Here is a 20,957-nt window from a genome sequence, read left to right as displayed (position 1 = left end):
CAATGTAAACATTCTGGAGGGAAATCGTTCAAAAGGAATTATATACTTTTTGGCCATTCTGAAACACTCTATTAAATATAATTTAATCCAGCATCTTAATGCTGTGAAATCTCTTAGGATCTATCACTGCCCTAAAACTACAACAATGTGGTATACTGCGCGCTGTGTTCCTTAAGTCTTCTTAGGCAAGTGGGTCTCTGAAAGAATTATTTCAAACTGTTTAGAGTCACTCTTGCATTAAAAAGCTTTTGTTTTTCCTTTTTACTGTCAATTTTTTACCACCATCTGCCACTTTCTACTGCTCATTAGTGTGCTTTGCTAAAAAGCCTATATTCTAATTCCTGATTTATTGCTAATCTATTGAACACCAGATAACCCTGCCTGTTAACATTATGCATAAAATAAGGAGACATGAACCCCTAAGTGGGAAATTCTGTCCCAAGACATCTTCATTTCAAATGCACAAGTACATAGTCCAAAATGGTGCCAATCACATTTTCTTACAAGTGAAATACTATTTCTTACTCTAAGAGATATTTTAAGTATCTAAGAAATAAATTATGAACATTGTAAGTATTTAAAAGAAACTTCTATGAAATAAAATTAAATGAAAATATTGAATTTCATTTTCCTTTAATATGCTATATGTTTAAGCCTTAAACTAAGAAAAATTAGTGTATTTTAATTTAGAAAGAAAAAGAAAACTGACAATAAAATCCTCATTTAAAAATACATACTAGTTTTTAAAATGCCAGTAAAATTTCCACTCTCTTACAGTATTGAGATTTGCTGCTGTAAAAAAGATGATCTGTAGAGCCTTCCTCCAAAAATACCCTCTCCATTCCTAGTTACAGACACTGAGAATAAGATATCTTATGAAACCAGTAAGTTTTCTACAGTTCTGGTTTATGAACTATACAAAAAGTTACTTGAGAGAAACAAAAGACATTTTTAAAAGTTAAAAGTACCTCATCACCCATCTGTGGCACAAACGGACATCTCCTGGGAATGGTATCTGTAATCCACGTGGAAGGTAACCATTCTTCTAATGTCAAACCATTTTCTGTTAGCTCTCCAACAGCCAATCTCTAAGAGTTTAGAAAATTATAAAGTGATATAATCATAAAAGCATTCATTTATTAATCTGCCCTTTAAAGTAACTAGAAAAGTAGTTGACTCAACAAAAGGGAAGGTGATCTTTATACAAAAATGCATGATCTTTAATTATTAAAAACCGTATTCTGGGAAGATGAATTCAACCTCTCCAAATCACTGCATAAAAGAACTAGATAAACCACAACCCCACAAACAACATTCATAACAAAACTAGGCAGCAAGGTATTCCCATAAATCCCAAAGCATAGGCCATGTAGCAGTCTACCTTCTTCTCAAAACTCCATCAACAGTCTGTATAACAAACCAGGGCATAATTGAGGTTTTTTTTAAATCCTAGTCATAGTGTTACTAAGAACTAAGTAAGATACTCTTTATGGACTAAATAGTGCAGGATACAGGGGCTAGGTGTCCTCATAGGCTAGGCATTATGCATCTATTACACAGCCCAAGAATACTCCCCTCTCCTCCCCCTTCTAAAAAGTAGCCAATCCACATTTTTGGCTCAGAGCTTCTAATAAAAGATGCTTTATTCAAACAAAATGTCAAGCCAGGTTCCTTAAACTTCCATGGATAAATAAAAAATGAAGCCTCTGAGAAAAAGTCCTTTGAACTTTACTGGTCACCCACAAGTGGATATGATGGTTTGGACATTGTTACCTTAGTCTTAGAAAAATGAATTTCTAAGAGCCTTTGAAACCTAATCCTATTTAAAAGTAGAGAAACTTCATGCCACTGATTAAAAATGTTTCGGTTCAGTGTTTGTACACTAAGATGTCTATATTTTATTCTCCTGTGTTTTTAAAAAGACGTTGTGACTGTGAGGTGACAGGAGGCCTCTAGAAGCAGCAATACCACAGGCATGGCAGGGGACCTGTTTGCAGCAGGCACCGCTGTCCCTGCCAGGGACACTCAGCTCCCTCTTCTTCCTAACTGTACCCTGTTGTTTCTCAGCTAAACACTTCGGAAATGCTTCTCTAAGGGAAGTGGGGTGGGGGGTGGGGAAAGGTCCTTAGCATTTACTACAGGTGAGATGGACCCACTGGAGATTTTTAGTCCAACTGGAAAATAGTAGTAAGATCTGACATATTTTATAAGAAAGAAATCCTGCCATTTGCGACAACATACACTGGCCTACAGGGTATAATGCTAAGAGAAGTTTAAGTCAGAGAAAGATAAATACCATATGATTTCACATGGAATCTAAAAAACGAATAAACAAAACAGAAATAAATACAAAATAAAGAGAACAAACTTCACCAAATAGGTGAAGGGGATATATATAATCAAGTTGATGAAAAGTAGAGCAGAAGGAATACAGACAGGAATACTGTAATAACTTTGGTGCTAGATGATAACTACACTTACGGGGAGCACTTCATAATGTATACAATTGAATCATTGTGTTGTATACCTGAAACCAATATAATATTGTATATTAACATACTCAAACTAAAAAAAAAAAGGTTACTCTGAATGTATCAGGGCAGGGAGTTGCAATTTATGGCCCATGGCCCAAACCCAGCTGCTGTCTGCTTTTTAAGCCGAGCTTTACTGGAACCCAGCCATTCTGCTTCTGCACCGTCCCTGGCTGCATTCAGGCTGCAGAGCACAGGAGCTGGCCCTCCACAGAGAAGTGTGCTGACCCCTGCTTTGGGGAACAGACCCTCACGGGGGAGGTATGAGCAGGGCAGATGGGAGGCTGATGCAGTGACGCAGCTCAGAGACCACAGTGGCACACTCTGGCCTGATGGCAGAGGGAGCAAAAATAGTCAAGTGCTGCATTACGTTCAGAAAGTCACAGAAATTCCCTGATGGCCTGGATATGGACGACAGGAGAAAACGAGAAGTTACAGGTGACAACAAGTTTTGGTGTAAACGACTAAAAAAGATGTCACTGCTGAGATAAGGCTGGAGTGTAGCAGGTTGGAGGGGAAAAATTAGAAAGTTTTGTGTGTGTTAGACTTGAGATGTTAAGTTATGGTATGTGTTATTACATAGTTATTGTTGTTATGTATTGAGTATACCACAGTTAGAACCACAGATCTTATCAGTTTAATATATTAAGATTTTGAGTTAAAGTGTGTCTGAGAAAGGTTTCTTTTGACTTAAGGTAGGAAAAGTCTGAAAATTGTCAATTCTGGCCTTAATATGGACTATTAGTTGCACTAGGCAAGTATCCCCACAAGGAATATGATCCATGATGAAGTAGCTAACAACTCCCACACAAAGCCAGGTGAACTGAATATTCAATACTAATAATCCGATCTATAGATAAGAATCATTATGACAATAAATCTTATTCCTTAATAATCCTTGGAGAACCTAGACTTCTTGGTTACAGATTTTCTGTCACTCAGTATTTGAAAACACTTAGGGGTTAAAATGCAGTGAATATTCCTGCTTCATAATTTGAGACTTTTTTCTGGAGATACATGTAATTGATTCCATTCTATTCATGGAAATTTTAGGCCCATCTTAACTCCTATTTCTTCTGGAAGTCTTATCTGAAACTCTAAGAAAACATATCCCCATTCAATTTCTAAGTCATTATCTTTAATCTAGCAACTAAACATATTAATTAGATCGTATGATATTTCTTCTATTTTTACCTTGGAGAATTCAAGTAAATTCTATGTTTTACACTTCTTTTTATCCACTGTACTGCTTTGTAAATTGTAAATACTAGATTAAGAATGTATTGATCTAAATTCAAAATGGATCAAAGACCTGAATGTAAGTCATGAAACCATAAAACTCTTAGAAAAAAACATAGGCAAAAATCTCTCGGACATAAACATGAGTGACTTCTTCATGAACATATCTCCCCAGGCAAGGGAAACAAAAGCAAAAATGAACAAGTGGGACTATATCAAGCTGAAAAGCTTCTGTACAGCAAAGGATACCATCAATAGAACAAAAAGGTACCCTACAGTATGGGAGAATATATTCATAAATGACAGATCCAATAAAGGCTTGACACCCAAAATATATAAAGAGCTCACACACCTCAACAAACAAAAAGCAAATAATCCAATTAAAAAATGGGCAGAGGAGCTGAACAGACAGTTCTCCAAAGAAGAAATTCAGATGGCCAACAGGCACATGAAAAGATGTTTCACATCGCTAGTTATCAAAGAAATGCAAATTAAAACCACAATGAGATATCACCTCACACAAGTAAGGATGGCTACCATCCAAAAGACAAACAACAACAAATGTTGGCAATTCTGGCCTTAATATGGACTATTAATTGCACTAGGCAAGCATCCCCATAAGGAAGTTGTGGAGAAAGGGGGACCCTCCTACACTACTGGTGGGAATGCAAATTAGTTCAACCATTGTAGAAAGCAATATGGAGGTTCCTCAAAAAGCTCAAAATAGAAATACCATTTGACCTAGGAATTCCACTTTTAGGAATTTACCCTAAGAATGCACCAGCCCAGTTCGAAAAAGACAGGTGCACCCCTATGTAGATTGCAGCACTATGTACAATAGCTAAGAAATGGAAGCAACCTAAGTGTCCATCAGTAGATGAATGGATAAAGAAGATGTGGTACATATACACAATGGAATACTACTCAGCCATAAGAAGAAAACAAATCCTACCATTTGTAACAACATGGATGGAGCTAGAGGGTGTTATGCTCAGTGAAATAAGCCAGGCGGAGAAAGACAAATACCAAATGATTTCACTCATATGTGGAGTATAAGAACAAAGAAAAACTGAAGGAGCAAAACAGCAGCAGAATCACAGAACCCAAGAATGGACTAACAGTTACCAAAGGGAAAGGGACTGGGGAGGATGGGTGGGAAGGGAGGGATAAGGGCGGGGAAAAAGAAAGGAGGTATTACAATTAGCATGTTTAATGTGGGGTGGGGCATGGGGAGGGCTGTGCAACACAGAGAAGACAAGTAGTGATTCTATAACATCTTACTATGCTGATGGACAGTGACTGTAATGGGGTTTGTTGGGGGGACTTGGTGAAGGGGGGACCCTAGTAAACAATGTTCTTCATGTAATTGTAGATTAATGATAACAAAAAAAAAAAGATTGTATTGATCTGGTTTCAGAGCATAAGGGATATAAGTCAGATACCATCTGAATTGACTTTATTGCATCTCTGGAGAATTCTATTTTTTCATTAAGTATTTTCTGTATTTGCCTTAATGTTTTTTTGCTTAATTAACTCAAAGAGAATTAGTTACATGGAAAATATTTTCATTTTCATACATGATTTAAATATCAATTACTTAATGATCTCCCAGTTCCTTTCTAGCTCTACACAACTGTATGTATAAGGAAAATACTACGTTTGAGATAATAAGAGGATCAAGGAATAAGAACAATTGTATCCTACTGGTAGGCTAATATGCCAAATCATGTGAACAAAATTCACACTAAAGGGCATAGCTTGTAATACTCTAACCTTAGGATATTTAAAATCTGTCCCACATAAATTCAGTGGCAGATAGATCCTATCACAATACTTCAAGCAAAACAGTGACGTTAAAATATGCCAAATGGTATAGTCAGATACAAATACAGCATTGCACGAAGCAGCCCAAGGTACTAGGTTTTGGACAATTATCAAATCAAGAGGACAGGTAAAGTAAACTGCACTTTCAGGACAAAAGAATTACATTTCTCACCATGACACACACTGCAAACCTCAAAAGTTCATCAAAACCATCTTGAGATGGAAAAATAAGTTTAACTTATTAGCCAGATAGATGGCTAAATCAGTTTTCTTTAACCAGTCTACACACCACATGAAATAATGGGCCAGCCTTCATTTATCATCACAGACAAGGCAGAAGGGAAAAATGTGAGCTAATGTGGGCTAATACGTGGCATCTTCTTTGGTAAATCTTCCCCAAACAAAAGCAAAATTCAAGTAATTCATAATTACAAAGCTGAAACAAGCATGAGTTCAACTGAGGTAGATAAAATAAACACTTAGGACAGATGCATTCTTAAAATTTTTCAAGGCTCTGGGGATAGAGATCCTTAGGGTCTCCCTCATATTGAGTTCTATAAATGACAATTTATATTTAATTCTAAAAATGGAGGTAGTTTAAAAAAACAATATCCTTTTGTTTAATCAAATATGCTTTGCATTTATATTCTTTTGAGGAATAGAGAACATGTCCATTGTATTTAATTTACTGTAGAGTAGAAGTTGAACGGCTCTTATTTTAAAGAATTCTAACTCCGTAAGAGCTGATAGATCTTACATTCATAACATTTGCCTCTATCCCCAATTTGTCTCAAAGTTTCCACAGACTAAGGATACAGTCGTCAAACCAATACCACTACTAACGCAAGGCCCATCTAATTGGAGCTCACAGGCTCTGCAGATTAATGGAGGCTCATACACGTTCAGCAGCCTCTTAGATTTGCCTGTTGCTTTGTGTTCAGTTGTGACAAACTTTGCCATTTTTATTTCAGGTGATGTTCCTCTAGCTTTCCATTTATTTTCAGGAATAAGAAGGATGATTAAAAGGTAGTGACAACTGAAGCACTAATAAAGCTATGTTTTCTAACATTATTTTATATACATAAATGAATAAATCCCACCACATTGTCGAGAAAAATCTACTCGTGTTACAAGATTAAATGCTCAATATTTAGAATATGGTAATTCTACAAATACTGTCACATGCTGGACATATAAAACTTGATCTCAACTAAGTATCTTTTGGTATACTCTACTTACTACTGTGTATTTATGAGTTTTTCCTATTACTACTCGCTGTTAACACCTCAACGCTGTGTATGTACAACAAGTGCACTTTTAAAGTGTGTGTGCTTTCTTTTCATAGAAAACATTACATTAAAAATATCAACCTTTTGTTTTCTTTCTTTGGGCTTCTTTTTCTTTGGTGATACTGGTCCATCTTTATCTTCATTTACTTTTTTCCTTTCCTTTTTAATCTGTTTTTGCTTCTGTTTTTCCGATTCTTCTTCTTCATCTGAACTGCTTTCAGCTTTCTTGGCCTTATGCTTAGGAATTTTCTTTGGTGGCTGCAGATTAATGCCCGCGTCTGCTGTCCAGTCAGAATAGTCACTGGAGTAGTCACTGGACAGAAAAAGAATTTGGGAGATTCACACATGATATACAGATACCTTAAGACTTGGTTTTATGAAAATGTAAAGATCATAATAAAGAGTATGACAAAACAATACATACCAAGTGAACTAAAATTATTTCCTAACTTGCAAATCATCATCATCTTAAAGTTTCATAAAATTCTAAAGGCTTGATTTACTTAAGTTATCTCAAAAATATTTTTAAGGTAAGTAAGGTCATAGCTTTAATTGAAACAGTAAATTAGGTGCCTTCTACGGCTATAACAAAGAAGCAAAGCTCAAAATACTGTAGGGCAGACAAAAATAAACAGCGGGAGGCCATCTTCCTCAGTTCTACCAACAGCAGATGGACAGCCCTGGAGGAGAACACAAGACACACCAACGCGAGGAGGCGGCACTCCTGACAGGGAGACTCCCGTGGAGGAGCATGGCTGCCCACATGGCTGGACATGGAACTGGCAGGGTCGTAAATGTTCCTGTCCAGCAGGAAGGCTGCACCTTCAAATCTCACGTATCATCTACATAATACACCTTAGGTCTAGCTCACACTTCAAAGAATGCCTCATTCAGAAAAATACAGGCTTTATGATTTTAGGTATTGCTACCAACCATGTTTGTCATTTCATTTTACCTTCAGTAGACCTAAGCAAACCATTACCAAATTGATGTTGCAAAACAAAAAACCCTGTTATGTTATCTCCTGTTTTAATTTTAGTTCATGAGAATATTATTTGATCTTAGTTTTCATAAATAGAAATGCCTTAAAGGAATCTAAGTTATACAGTGTTTAAATCAGTAATTAGTTTGCCTAGACTTAGTGATACATGACCTCACTCTAAAATATTGCTGATAACTAACACTGAAAGGACAGATTCTCCTGGGGTTTCAGTCCACTACCAGCCACCTCTTCCTCCTGGCCTGAATGTTCTTTACAGGCACGTATCTCTATCTTCCCGAGAGCATTCATCATAGATAAAGGTCAAATAAATAAGGTGTGTTTTAGGTATGACTTAATGGCTTCATTTTAAAATGTAAAATGATTTTAATGAACTTAAGTAAAAAATTTTTCAGACGCTATCCTGGATGCATATGAATGCATCTGCAGAGAAGATCTACCCAAGAATTGGCTGTACTCCACTTACACCAGCTGCAGCTATGGTCTCCATAATATGGTTCACCTGCCAAAAGTTCACATAGCGGCCATTCTCAGGAGGCACTCAGCTTCTCACACAATTTTTGCTGCCAGCACAGATCTAACTATAACCCCCAGAGCCCATGTTCTTTACAATTACATCACTTTGCAGATCTAGTTGCAATAAGCCAAATTTTATTCTACTAGAGAAAAGGCATCAGAAAGAAAAACCAAATTTTGGATGACTACCAAAAAAAAATGTCTGAAGAAGGACCAATTTGAAACCCCAAGAGACTCTGAAATACATTGCCAATAAAAAAGAACCTTCAGTCTTCTCAAGATTTTATATGGAGATTCTATTTGGAGAAATAAAAATCCGTTGAATTACCTAGAACTGCCGTCACTGTGCCACGCTCGCTCCTCCTCTTCGGACGTCCCACCACTGACAGCGACAACGTCACCCTCCTAAGAGGTATTCGACACATTTTATTGTGTAATTTGATAAAATAACATTCTATGATCAGTGGTATTGAACAGTACCAACCACATTAGGTTATTTAGATTAAAACCTGATTTGAGTTACTTGTAAATATACATCTTATATTCTTACACCAAAAAATTATTACATGTATTTAATAATTATTAAATATAATAAAAAACAGTGCTTATTAATATTGGATTCAGAGGAATATCTTGGATGACTAACATATTTTGTTTGTTTTTTAAGCTGCATAACCTGTCTTCTAGATTGGATGATACCACGTTCTAATTAACATTTGAAATCAATTTTGTAAGATTTAAGCTTTTTTTTCTATAAATGCTTTGAGAAGCTTAAGTTAGGAACTTTTATGCTTTAATTATTATTAAAATAGCTTTATCACACACAAAAAAGTATAATCTAACTCTGGTATTACTTTTTCAAAAGGTAGAGGACTAAAAACTACCCAACCACTTTATTTCTCTTCATTAAATATTCACTGGTCAATGTAGGATATTCCTGTACAGCCATTTTCTTTATAAAAACCGGTACTTTCGGTCACAAAAATGTTACACAACCTCTCCCTAGCTCAAGCAAACTTTATGAACCAACAAAAAATAGCCGTTCACAGTAATTAAGCTTTTCCTATGTCAGACATTACTCTAAGCACTCTGATATGGACAAAACACTACTGGTATTAAGGAGCAGTTAAATAAATGGAACTAAAGCTTAGAAAGTTTAAGAAACATACTCAGCACAAGGAATGAACAATTAAGCCTCTCTTGAATCAGGTTATCTTATTCCAAAACTTAGACTACACTCTCCACAAGAGCAGCCCAGTGTCATCATCTGCTAGAGACATTCTGATGACTTTTCAAGAAGATAATGGGATATATTCCTTTACTAGTAAATTAAAATCATATATTTTGGGAGAGAAGTTTTCCCTTTTGATGTCTTAATAATGAAGAATGTGTGTTACATGACTATCCCACAGTTTTAAAACTAAGCAGATATGAAAAGATCAAAATCTAATAGTAAATTTTATTTAGCAAATTTAATCTCTCAATATAACTGAAAAAAATCTAAACAAATGATCCAATTATTCCCACTCTTAGTAAATTACCTCCTTAAAGAGGGAGAAAAGATACATACTTTTACATTGTAAGTTCAAAATACAAAATATTTGAATCACAAAACCTAGGTTTCTTTGCATTAATTAATATATTGTGCCCAAGGTGATATTTTGTTCTCAACATACTCTTCTGGGAATTTGTTCAACTGCTCTAAAAGGATGTTCAAGCATAAACAAATTAGTTTTGAAGACAAATGAAGGATTCAGTAAATATTTCTCATGTGACAGATATACCTGGAAATATACACGTTTCTACTAAGTGGAATCACATTTAATATATTTTATAAAAATGTATTAGTAAAAGAATACTATGAATCTTTCAAAACTAAAACATTTTATAAGGCAAATAATTAGCCCACATACACTTTGTGTGTTTATCTAATTTATCAGGTATCAAGTTTATGTAATTAGTATATTTCACCTTTTTACCAGATTGGACGTATTAATTTGACCCAGCCATACTAGGACCTAAAACCACTGGAGACTAATGCTGAAACTGTGGTTACAATACTCAGTTTGAGTTAGTACTGCCTGTCCACAGAGATACACTCAGAGAATTCCTGTATGTCTAGCACTGCAAAACACAACATGGCTTCAAAAATCGACAGTGGTCAGTTCCTAAGGTCACAGAGTCTTTAACCTGAGAGGGAAGGGATGCTAGAGAGAATGGAGCATTGGAAGGAAGACGGTTCTAGGTGCTGATTAAGAATGATTTGTGACTAGAAACTGATTGCCTTTGCTTAAAGAATTTATAATTTAATAGGGACAATGATATTTATTAAAATAACTACATATAAGGAATTTTTAAAAATTACACTGAGAAAGCCATAAACTGGTAGAGAGTAAAAACTAACCAAAATTGTCAAATGGCCTATTGGTTAGTTATAGTACAGATGAGAGCTTCATGGTACTACTTAAAAAGACTGGCTTGGAATAAAGGGAACCCGGGTTCAATACCTGCTCTACCATTTAATAGGTACATGGGCAATCTAAGCATCTTGAAAGCTCAGATCCCTCACACATAAAATGGAAATAATTAATTCATATCCATTTGTTTTTTGGATTTCAGATTATGAGTACGATTACCATGCCTGGAACATATGTACAACTTCAGTAATTGAAGCTGTCACTATTATTATAACACCTAGAAATAACATGTTTGAGTTATAACTATAAATAGATTAATGAATGCAAAGAAAGAAAGTCATATTCATATCTTAAAAAGTTCTGTAAAAATGGAAACAAATTGATGAATGTGCTGAGATCTTACATCTGAAGAACTGGTGCCATTTTCTCTCTCTTCGGAAGGCCTAGGAGGCTCCTCCAGTGCAGACCGTGTGCGGTAGTTATGCTGATTTGCCTGCTGTTTCTTGGACTCTCCGAGGTCCAGGAAATGCTCATGAGCATGATTCTGGGGAAAAGGAAGTTGAAATTAATTTACCGTATGCTTAAAGAGCAGGCTTTTTAATTTAATTTAATAAAACTCCATTCATATTTAAGATATAACTCAAGTGGACTAGATTACAGCACCAGCTCAAATATTTTAGTATTATAGAAAGTCACAGGTTTGTGATGACACCTTGAAATTCACTTGTTGATAATACATAAAACTTTTTTTTTTTTCCTGATCAGGTGGTACAGACTCAAGGACTCATAGTAATAGACTAAACCTAACATTAAAGACTCCTGTATCCACACCAACCCACAGAACAGATGTAAGAAAGAACCATGGGCTGTGAGGCACAGGCAACAGGCAGAGGCAAACGAGAGACCTCAGTGGTGGGCACAGAACTACCCTACCAACACCAGACCTGGACACCAGGTGGCCGCCCAGCTCGCTCTGCTGCTGCTGCAGAACGGGGAAGGGGGGGGTGGGATCTTCTGCAGCAGATGAGAATACAAATAACACTCATCACACACAAAAATAATGATAAAGTCCAACATGATGAGAGATGAACAAATTCAACAAAAAACAGAATTTACAGGTGGGGGTAAAAAACACATTTGTGAGTATAAAAAATAGAGGAAATAATAAAGATCCCCTTCAGAAAAATTGAGACATCAGACTTATACACATGTGTGCAATCAATCATACAATAAATATCACATAATAAGAATAAGAAGCCCTATCTTTACAGCATTCACAGAAAATACTTTGAACCTATAATTATTCCTCATTAAGCTTTATATTATATCAAGTTTTAATGGGTCTCAAAATTCTGTGACAAATTTTTGGTCAAGTTGTTTTCATTAAAAAGTACTGATTTCAAAACTAATAAAAACTGCCTCCCATACAAAAACAAATTGTCTGTAAACCATTCTCAGCTCCTTCAAGGTTTTACAACACATTATCATTAACCAGTCTTTTACTATTAAACTTAAATGGCCAGCTGAGACCAACGGCTCCGAAACCGTTCCTCCACCACTGGCTGAGATGGGGCGGCAGCGCTTGGGGATAATCTACTTCCAGCTCCTGAGCTTTCTGGGTGGACTCGGTGGTCTTGCAGCTCCGGCTGCCCTTCCACTACTTTGATGGCCCCGACGGCACCTGTCCATCTCATGGCATGAACAGCGACAGCCCAGAGGAGGGCAGTCAGAGTGGCTCTCAGCACACGTGGGCTGCCAGGAACCACATCAGTAATGGCAGCATCACCGTATTTCAAGAATTTGGGACTATTTTCCAGCTTCTTCCCAGAATGGCAATCTCCTCTGGCTGGGCCAAACTGCGAGCCATGGAAGCCACGTGACAAGCTAGCACCGATCAGGCCTGGATGGCTCAGGCTAAGCCCCTGAGCTGTGAAGCCAGCTGTTTCCATCGGTGAGTCATTTCCACTATCCCCAGTTACACTGCCACGATGAACATCTCTGAAAGACACATGCTTGATGCTGAAGCCTACACCGTCCCCAGGAAGAGCTTCGCTCCAAGCTCCATTGTGCATTTCAACAGCCCTGACTCGACTCTGACACTGACTGGAGCAAAGGGGACCAGCATGCCGGGTCTGGGGACACCAGTCTCCACCAGCACACTCCATGGGCACTGCACCCACACCTGCTGTGTGGACATCCTGGAGGGGCAGGCCAGGGGCTGTCAGCAGGATGAGTTGGTGGCAAGACACGGCCCAGAGGCAGCTTTCACTGGCACTGCCATCTCTGTGGGTGACTTCCATCCCTGAACCAAGGCATGTCAGCACTTGGCTTCAGCGTGTCATCACCCTCCAGTCAGAAACTGGTACACACGCCGCTGTGTCAGGTGTAGGCAATCCTCATGCAGGGGCAGACTCCCCAACGATTTGCTCCTATCTCCTCTGGCTGTGGGATGGCTCAGTGGAATCCACTTTGTAAATACCAGATAAAAAGTCTAACATTAGTCAAGTTCACACTCTTTCTTAAATCATTCTCTTTTTCTTTCCAGTAATTTTCAGTGTTCTCTTTATTTTACATGTTTTGAAATCTCACTATAATATGCTCAGTTGAAGTTTTAAAATTTTTTATTTACTGTATTTTCCTTGTTTATCCTGCTTGGTATACTAGGCAGAGGTTAATTTTAGGAAGTTCTGGTTATTTTTTTTCAACTCTTTCCTCCCTCTATATATTTTTTCTTCAAAGATTTATTAAATAATGCTTATGCTAATATGTCTAATTTCATTCTCTTTATACACATATTATATAATGGGTATGTGTTTTTACATTTCCCTATTCTCTCCATCATTTTATCCCTTGTTGATACATTCTGGGAGAATTCTTGAACTTCACTTCCCAGCTCATTAACTCATTTTTCAGTGTTTTATATTCTCCTATCCAACCTGTCCATTGAATTCTCTAACTTCAGCAACTATAGGTTTCATGCCAGTATCTCTAATGAGATCCTCTCCTATCAACTGTTCATTGTTATATCCTGTTTTCAAAGTCCCCTCCTACCTCTGAGAATATGCTATTTTGAGCATCTGGCATCTGTTCTGTGCATTCCATTAGTTTTCTTTTGGGTTCACAAGTGTGTTGGGTGGTGATATTGCAGAGAGGAAGGAGAGAAAAAAAGGGCAAAAACCTAAATCTTACTTTACATTACTAAAAAAGATTCTGGGTGTGTGTGGCAGGTGGATGAACCTCAAGACTTGGAGCACTGAAATGCAAGCTCATCCATCCCCCAGCTCCCCACCTGCTCCCACTCCCCACTTCCCACTTCCTTCCTTGTGACCAGTCTTGGCCACTAGGACTGTTGGCACATCAGCCTGACCACCATCGGAGCAGCTACCTGTAATGGCCAACTGAAATCCAAGATGTTTTCACATACTAGCATGTAAGATTTACTCCATACAGATTCTCTCTTTAAAAGGATTCCTGAAGGGTTTTGTAATTTTGTAAAAATTTTGGGAAATATGTAAGGGCATAAAAGAGAAAATAATGTTCAACTATAATCTCATGAGTTTTGAGTAATCCATTGTTAAGTATATACACTGCTTCTTTCAGTTAGCATAAATTGTTTATCTACTCAAATTCATTTCATGAAAAATTGCTATTTGTTTCTTTTTGTAAAGCTTTATCTACAGTTCCTTTAGGATAAATTCAAGTCAAAGAACATAAATGTTTATAATGCCTTAATAAATAATGCAGTGGTAGGGAAAACTGTTTATCGAACAGCTGCTCTCCATTTCCCTGCACACACACACACACTCACACACAAACCTTTCTTTGTCAGAGTTGCATGTGACTAAATACTGGCCAATGGGATATCCAGCACAATGCTGCAGAGCAATTTCAAAGAACCTTATCAGAACAACATATATGCCCCCTGCAGATTCCTCGTTGACTTAAAGCGTGTTGACTGTAAAGTGATACTAAAGAAACATCCATTTGGCAATATCTTTATGTGTGAGGTAAAATTCACATGAGAGGATCAGAAGAACAGAACTTCAGTTCCCAACAGATTTCCAATTTGTTTAAGCCGCTGTAATATTGGGACCAGCCTACTGCCCCAAATCAACTTTATAACTGCTTTCTGAATAGTTTTTTTGTATTAATTTATACTTCCTGCCTGCAAAGGAAGTACCCTCTGTTAACAGAAGAAGAAAAAAAACAACTGCAACTCCTAAGATGAAAGATGGCGTCCGATCATCGGTACAGCCACGGTCTGTTCGGTCTGTCGTGCACGCTTTCAAGCCTTTCACTTCTCTCATAAAATTTGAAAACAAGGTCACATTACAGACATTACTGTTCCAGTTGCATTTTTCACTTAATAGTGTATCATGAGAATTTCTCCAAGACAATGGAGTGAGCTCTAACTCATTCCTTTAATAAACTGTAAGATATTCCACAAGCATATAGATGTCATGAGATGTTACCTTTGTTCCACCAACACACACTGAAATTATTCGTTTCTGCCACAGAGACACTATAAATGTCTGTGTGCATAGACACACACACCTTTGTATATACATTCACGTAAGTACTTTTCTTTCAAAAAAAAAAATCTCTAAAGTATGCCCTTTATCAGATGTATCATTTACAAATATATTCTCCCATATAGTAGGTTGACTTTGTTCTACTGATGGTGTCCTTTGCTGCATGGAAGCTTTTTAGTTTGATATAGTCCCACTTGTTAATTTTTGCTTTTAGAAACCTGTCCAGAAAAAAACTGTTTATGATGATGTTCAAGAGATTTTTGCCTGTGTTTTCTTCTAAGTGTTTTATGGTTTCATGTCTTACATTTATATCTTTAATCCACTTCAAGCTTACATTTGTGTATGGTGTTAGACAAAGTACTACTACTGGATTAAAAGATAAGCACATTCTTTTAATTTTAATAGGTATTACCATATTTCATCTATAAAGATGGTAGCAACACTAACTCTCATCATCATTACATGAGTTTATTTCCCCACATCCTTGGATTTTGAGCAAAGGATACAGAAAAGATATGCTTTACAGCCACTATGGAAAAAGAACGCTCAACAAATAAACCCAAAAACAAAAAAATTATTTCAGATTATACTAACAGAATTCTGTGTGGGGTCCTACTGATCCCATGGTATGATATCCTGAGTAAAAGAAAACATAAAATAGCCAAGGACCACTTGAGATATTTAAGGACAAGAATCACAACACAGGAAGGAGTTCTAGAAAAGGACACTGAGTCAGACAGTTCAAGGAACTCAAACTCAGCAAGAGGAAGGAGCACAACACCGGGTCAAGAGACCAGTTACCTTTTCTTTGTTCAGTTAGGCAATTATAACAGAAAAGAAATTCCACACAGTCTTCCTCCATTTCTGATTCTAAGTCTGTAAGGCTTTCAAGGTGAGATGATTAAAGACAAAGGCATGGAATGAAGAACAGGGAATGTGATTCCAGGGAACACAGGGAGGAAGACACCTCCCGCCCAGATCAGGGTGTGGCCAACTACAAGTCACCAGCTCTACCGTTTTCCAGAGCAGGATGACAGGGAAACCAACAGGGCAAACTAGTAGAGACACTTAACTTTTTTTAATGGAGAAAATAACTACTATTTATAGCAGCATAACTGACTTGATTATCTACAATAAAAAATAGGTGCAAAACAGCAAAAAAATGCAAAGGAAAAAACAAAAGCAAAAACAGTTTTGAAGTGTATAATCAATGGAAGAACTAGAAAAAGATCTTGCTTATTGATGTAATTTATTAGATTTAATGGCCATATAACAACTGGCATTTGGGGAAAAGGTATGTTAGAGAGCAGGAAATTAAAAATTAAAAATTTTCAATGGTAAAAAGATAATCCAGAGGTAATCAAGATTTAACTATATTAATTTTATTTCATTAATTAAACATCCTGTTTATAATGTTAACCGTTTAATAACAAAAGTGCCTTAAAATGGCAACTACCCTTATGAAACAAACATTAAAATCACAAGAATTACTATTTACCTTTGAGACAGTGGGTATTTTATTCTCTTTTGGCACACTGAAGTGTTTTCTTCTCTCCTCTGACCTGTAAGTCTTGACTTCTTCTTCCCCCTTTGCAGTTCTCCATTCCTCCTGCCTACTGAGAGAGTTAAAAGCCGTACATGTTAATCTAGAAGTTTTGTAACTAGTTTTCTCTGATGGAAATGTTAGGTGTCAGAGAGGAAATGCTACTCTCTTTTGAGAAAGAGGCAAGTGATGAAGATTTCTGAGTTTGAATTCACAGATTGTGACCTCTAGACCTTTGGCATTAAATGACTAGAATATTGGAAAGAGACTGTGTACTTGCTACTACCATTTCTGCTATAGGGCTTTTTTTGCATATTAAGAGTTGGGTTTGGGGAACATGGTTATTCCAAAAGGTAACTGCTCCAACGGTTAGAAACTGCATTTATTTATTTTTTAATAAAAATTAGAAAGAAATCATGTACCACGTAAATAGCTAGAATCCTTAAAAAAAAAAGGGGGGGAGGACACCACAGGACTGTGAGGTTGAACTCATAGAACTCCTAGAATCTCTGAAAGAACCACATTCTCTCCAGTGAAAGGCATTTAGCTACCGAAGAACTTCAACCCAGACACCAAACTGAAACTGAGCGACAGAAAAAACTGAGGAACATTAGTTGTGAATTTATACTTTCAAGGGACTTGAACTCACAAGGACAAGAGAATCTTACTTTTTACCTTAATTCCTTACAACTTTAAGAGTTTTTGAACTGCAATGGTATTTAATCCTTGAGCTTAAATCTTTCCCTAGAGATTTTTAAATTGGGAGTTAATATTCAAACTGAGAACAGCTCTATAATGTTGATATTTTATTACTAGGTTATATTAATGCTGTCATTTTACTTATAGAATCTCTGATGTGATGGGTCATAATTCTAAATGGGAAATAAAATGACTAAATTTAAATCTTGTGAAAAGAATGGCCATGATTTAATTCTTATCAACTTTCAATTTTGTTCATTTATCTTTTTTTGAGTGTGAAAATTTATTTTAATTTTATGCACAGAAAAAAGACTGAAAAGATATACCCAAAATGTTGAAGTTATCTCAAAATGATCGATATTTTTTAGAAATTTTTATTTGTTCATTTATTTTAATTAAAGTTTTGACTGAGATAATCGCAGATACATACAGTTCTAAGAAATAACACAGATTCCCTGTACCCTTTACTTAGTCTCCCCCAATGATATTATCTTGTAAATCACAACTGCACATTGACATTGATACAATCCACTTGGTATTATTTAGTATTCTCCAGTTTTACTTCTACTTATGCGTACATTTATTTAGTTCTAAGTTTATCACATGTTTAGATTGTGTATCCATCACCCCAGTCGAGATACAGAACAATGCCATCACCACAAGGATCTCCTGCAGTGCCCTTTCAATTACATCCCCCTTTCTCTCCTCCTCCTCAGCCCTCTCTACCAATAATGTCTAGCAATCACTAATCTGGTCTCCATTCCTATACTTTTGTATAGAATTTTAAGAATAGCTCATAAATGGAATAATACAGTATGTAAGCACTGAGACTGGTTTCTCACATAGCATAATACCCTTAAGATTCATTCCAGCTGTCAGATCAATAGGTAGTGTTCCATGGTGTGGAAATATCATACACCCAGTGTTGGACATATGGCTTGTCATGATGTTTTACTACTATGAATAAAGCTGCTATATATTTGTGTACAGGTTTTTGTGTGCACCTCAGTTTCATTTTTGGGGGATAAATAATCCCCAAGAGTGCAAACATAGAATCACACAGCAGTCACATGTTTAGGTCTTTAAGAAAGTGCCCAACTGTCTTCCAGAGTGGCCGTAGCATTTTACATTCCCACCAACGATGCCTGAGTGCCTTAGTTTCTCCACACCTTGCAGCAGCTGGTGCTGTCACTGTATTTTAGTCACTCTGACAGGTATATTGAGAGTCTCCTCTTTGATCAAAGATCTGGTTCTTGTCTTTCACCCATTTTCTGCTTCAACTATTTTGTTTACTGTTGAGTTTTTTAATCCTTTATGTATTATAGATAATAGCCTTTTGCTGGCTTTGTGATTGGATTTAATTATAATTAGTGTTCTCGTTTGACCCATTTTAAAAGCCTTTTAAGGGTAGACTTTACCCACCAGTTAGTATTATCCCAGAAAGATTCTCAAGGGAGAGTGCCAAGTATTGAGGGCAAAGCTCCAGGAAGGTCAAATACCCTTTGAAGGAATGCCTACCATTGTGCCTAACCACAGACTCAATGGTTAAGCCCAGTGAAACCGTTAAAAAGGTGAAGAACATTTGGAGAGAAATAAGCTTTCCCCACTCCTCATGTTTTCTTCCACGGGCAGGGACCTCTACCACCAACTAGCAACCCACTCCTGGACTCTTCACTTCTTAGAATCATTCTTCTCCAGAGGAGGCAGTGTGAACCACTTAGTTGGTATGGTATGGAGAGAAAAATCGGCTTATTAGGGCCTACGCGTAAGCCCCTGTTTGCACATTCTGCTTTGCATTTTAAAGATGCGAACCAGCCATCTCACATGGGGGAAAATACCGTGGTCCAGGGCTGTTTGCAGTTCAGTATTAAAAAGCACACTTTCAAGCAGATAAAAGCCACATCCCTTTTAGTCCAATCAATAATAAAAAGTAATATTCTTATTTCTTATCCATCTTATTATTCTTTTATGTTTTCAATTACTTCAAAACTATTGTTAAAAAGGTGTGTGTTATTTATTGCGTCCCATCAAATCTTAAAATTAGAATAGGAATCTACCTGAGAATATATAAGAATTAATTTTTTAATTAAGGACATCTGGGTATATTTGTCATCAGATAAAGTTACTGTTCAAACTTTATTCTTTAGGTGTCTATTTAGTTCTGCATACTAACATGAATTTGAAGTACCGTTCAATCAAAAAGCATAATGTATATGAACATATTAAAAATAATTATGTAATTACTTTTATCTTTTCAGAACTGGAAAATTCTGAAATCAATTGCATGTTTTGATCTTCATTATTTAAATTACAGCATAGTACTACAGTACATAGTATTAGTTGGGTTCATATGAACCACATCAATGAATATTGCATTACTAAAGAATCAAAATATAAAGTTCCCTCATAGCATGGACCCTGAAACTAGAATTATATCAAAACAATACTGAATTTATGTATGAACACTTTTAAATATAAAAAGATCATTTTAATATATTTTTTCAAATAATGTATTTTCACCATACATCTGAATGATATGGTGGGAATGATTAGTAAAATCCACAGAAAACTTAATTGTAATAAACTTTATGAAATATGTTTTAAGGTATAACATAATAAACAAGGAAAACTGAGTTAAACAAGAAAAACTAAGATTCAAATACACTACTCAATAAAATCTTGTATTTATTTGGTCAACCCAAATTTATGTTTCCTTCCATTCACTTTAAACACATCCATCCTCATTTCATTTATGATCATCTGTGTCCTAGAAAAGGGCATACACTGAAATTTAATTTTTCTTCAGTTATGAAGTTTAAAATACTAGCTCTTCTGATAAACTTAAAATAAGTTATAGAGCTGACTGTAATTCAAAATGAACACAAACACCTGTGGTACATAAAAATTCACAACCCCCCTTACCTGGCCACACCGGCTGACAGCTCAGGCACCACCACCCTTCGACTCCACGCCACAAGATCCCGCTCAGTGGCTATCTCACTTCTCGGTGCATTGCTGTGCATCTGCCGTACGCCTTCAATCTGTCCGCTACGCCGCAGTCCCACATTTGGTGGTGAATGAACCTCGGAGGCAGAACTTACAGAGCCTAAGTGAACACAGCAGCATTAGTAAGTTCCATTCAGAGACACATCTCCATGAACTTATCATAGAAAAAAAATCTCTACTATCCTATCTTCCACATGAACTATGGATTGTGATGAATAATTAAATTACCAAACAGACAACCAAACCAGAAGCAAAAGTTTAATGAAAACAGAGCGTGGTTATTCAGTTAATTAAATAAGCTCATGAGATATAAAATCATCATTTTAAAAAATGCTCACGATTTTGGGGAAATTATGCAAGA

The 20,957-nt window shown here is 36.5% G+C and overlaps 1 protein-coding gene and 1 pseudogene across 2 annotated transcripts in view; both read right to left on the bottom strand.

Moving 5' to 3' along the window:
- PHIP (PHIP subunit of CUL4-Ring ligase complex) overlaps window positions 1-20,957 on the bottom strand; it is a 137,951-nt gene that overhangs the window by 38,597 nt on the left and 78,397 nt on the right. For both annotated transcript variants that reach the window (XM_073224812.1, XM_037006099.2), the window contains exons 19-24: window positions 20,513-20,696; window positions 16,847-16,964; window positions 11,220-11,360; window positions 8,728-8,804; window positions 6,965-7,196; window positions 969-1,088 (exon numbers count right to left, since the gene is read on the bottom strand). In XM_073224812.1, the coding sequence (XP_073080913.1) occupies window positions 969-1,088; window positions 6,965-7,196; window positions 8,728-8,804; window positions 11,220-11,360; window positions 16,847-16,964; window positions 20,513-20,696 (872 nt within the window). The remainder of the gene's footprint in view (window positions 1-968; window positions 1,089-6,964; window positions 7,197-8,727; window positions 8,805-11,219; window positions 11,361-16,846; window positions 16,965-20,512; window positions 20,697-20,957) is intronic.
- LOC108385561 (elongation factor 1-alpha 1 pseudogene) lies at window positions 11,367-16,840 on the bottom strand (annotated as a pseudogene).

The sequence above is a fragment of the Manis javanica genome, chromosome 16, assembly GCF_040802235.1.
Source record: "Manis javanica isolate MJ-LG chromosome 16, MJ_LKY, whole genome shotgun sequence".
Classification (NCBI taxonomy): domain Eukaryota; kingdom Metazoa; phylum Chordata; class Mammalia; order Pholidota; family Manidae; genus Manis; species Manis javanica.
The sequence above is the reverse complement of the archived record's forward strand: the minus strand, read 5'-3'. Positions and strand labels throughout refer to the sequence as shown.